Here is a 688-nt window from a genome sequence, read left to right on the forward strand (position 1 = left end):
GTTAAGCCCGGGCCCGAAAGAATTCACCCTGAACCCGACAAGTACCTTTGACTGACATCTTTTTAAAAGCGCACACCTTACTCACTTAGCCTGTAACTAGGCTGATCGCCAGGGGGCCAGGTTTCCAGGGGCCAGGTTCAGGGTGCTAGGGACCAGGGCAGGGACCAGGGCCATGTTCCAGAGGCAAGGGCTAGGGACCAGGTTCCAGAGGCCAGGGGCTAGGGACAGCAGGTTCCAGAGGCCAAGGGCAGGACCAGGGGGCAGTCCAGAGGGGTAGGACAGGGGTTAGGACCAGGTTCCAGAGGCCAAGGGCCGGGCATGTTCCAAGGCCAAGGGCTAGGGACCAGGGGCAGGGACCAGGGCTAGGGACCAGGGGCTAGGGACCGGGGTTAGGGACCAGGTTCCAGGCCAAGGGCTAGGACCCGGGGCCATGGTTCCAGGGCAAGGGCTAGGGACCAGGGGTTAGGGACCAGGTTCCAGAGGCCAAGGGCTAGGGACCAGGGGCTAGGGACCAGGGGCTAGGGACCAGGGGCTAGGGACCAGAGGGCTAGGGACAGGTTCCAGAGCCAAGGGCTAGGGACAGGGGTAGGACCAGGGGCCAAGGCTAGCGACCAGGGGGTTAGGACCAGGTTCCAGAGGCCAAGGGCCTAGGGACCAGGGACTAGGGACCAGGCTAGGGGCTAGGGGT

The 688-nt window shown here is 64.1% G+C and overlaps 1 protein-coding gene across 1 annotated transcript in view; it reads left to right on the forward strand.

The window, feature by feature from the left end:
* The window catches only part of usp34 (ubiquitin specific peptidase 34), a gene marked incomplete in the record, with an annotated part of 152,736 nt that extends 152,514 nt beyond the window's left edge, over positions 1–222 (forward strand). The window contains 1 exon segment of the mRNA XM_032516524.1: positions 113–222. Within this exon segment, the coding sequence (XP_032372415.1) occupies positions 113–222 (110 nt within the window).
* Between the last annotated feature and the right edge of the window lie 466 nt (positions 223–688).

Source organism: Etheostoma spectabile, chromosome 5 (assembly GCF_008692095.1).
Source record: "Etheostoma spectabile isolate EspeVRDwgs_2016 chromosome 5, UIUC_Espe_1.0, whole genome shotgun sequence".
Classification (NCBI taxonomy): Eukaryota; Metazoa; Chordata; class Actinopteri; order Perciformes; family Percidae; genus Etheostoma; species Etheostoma spectabile.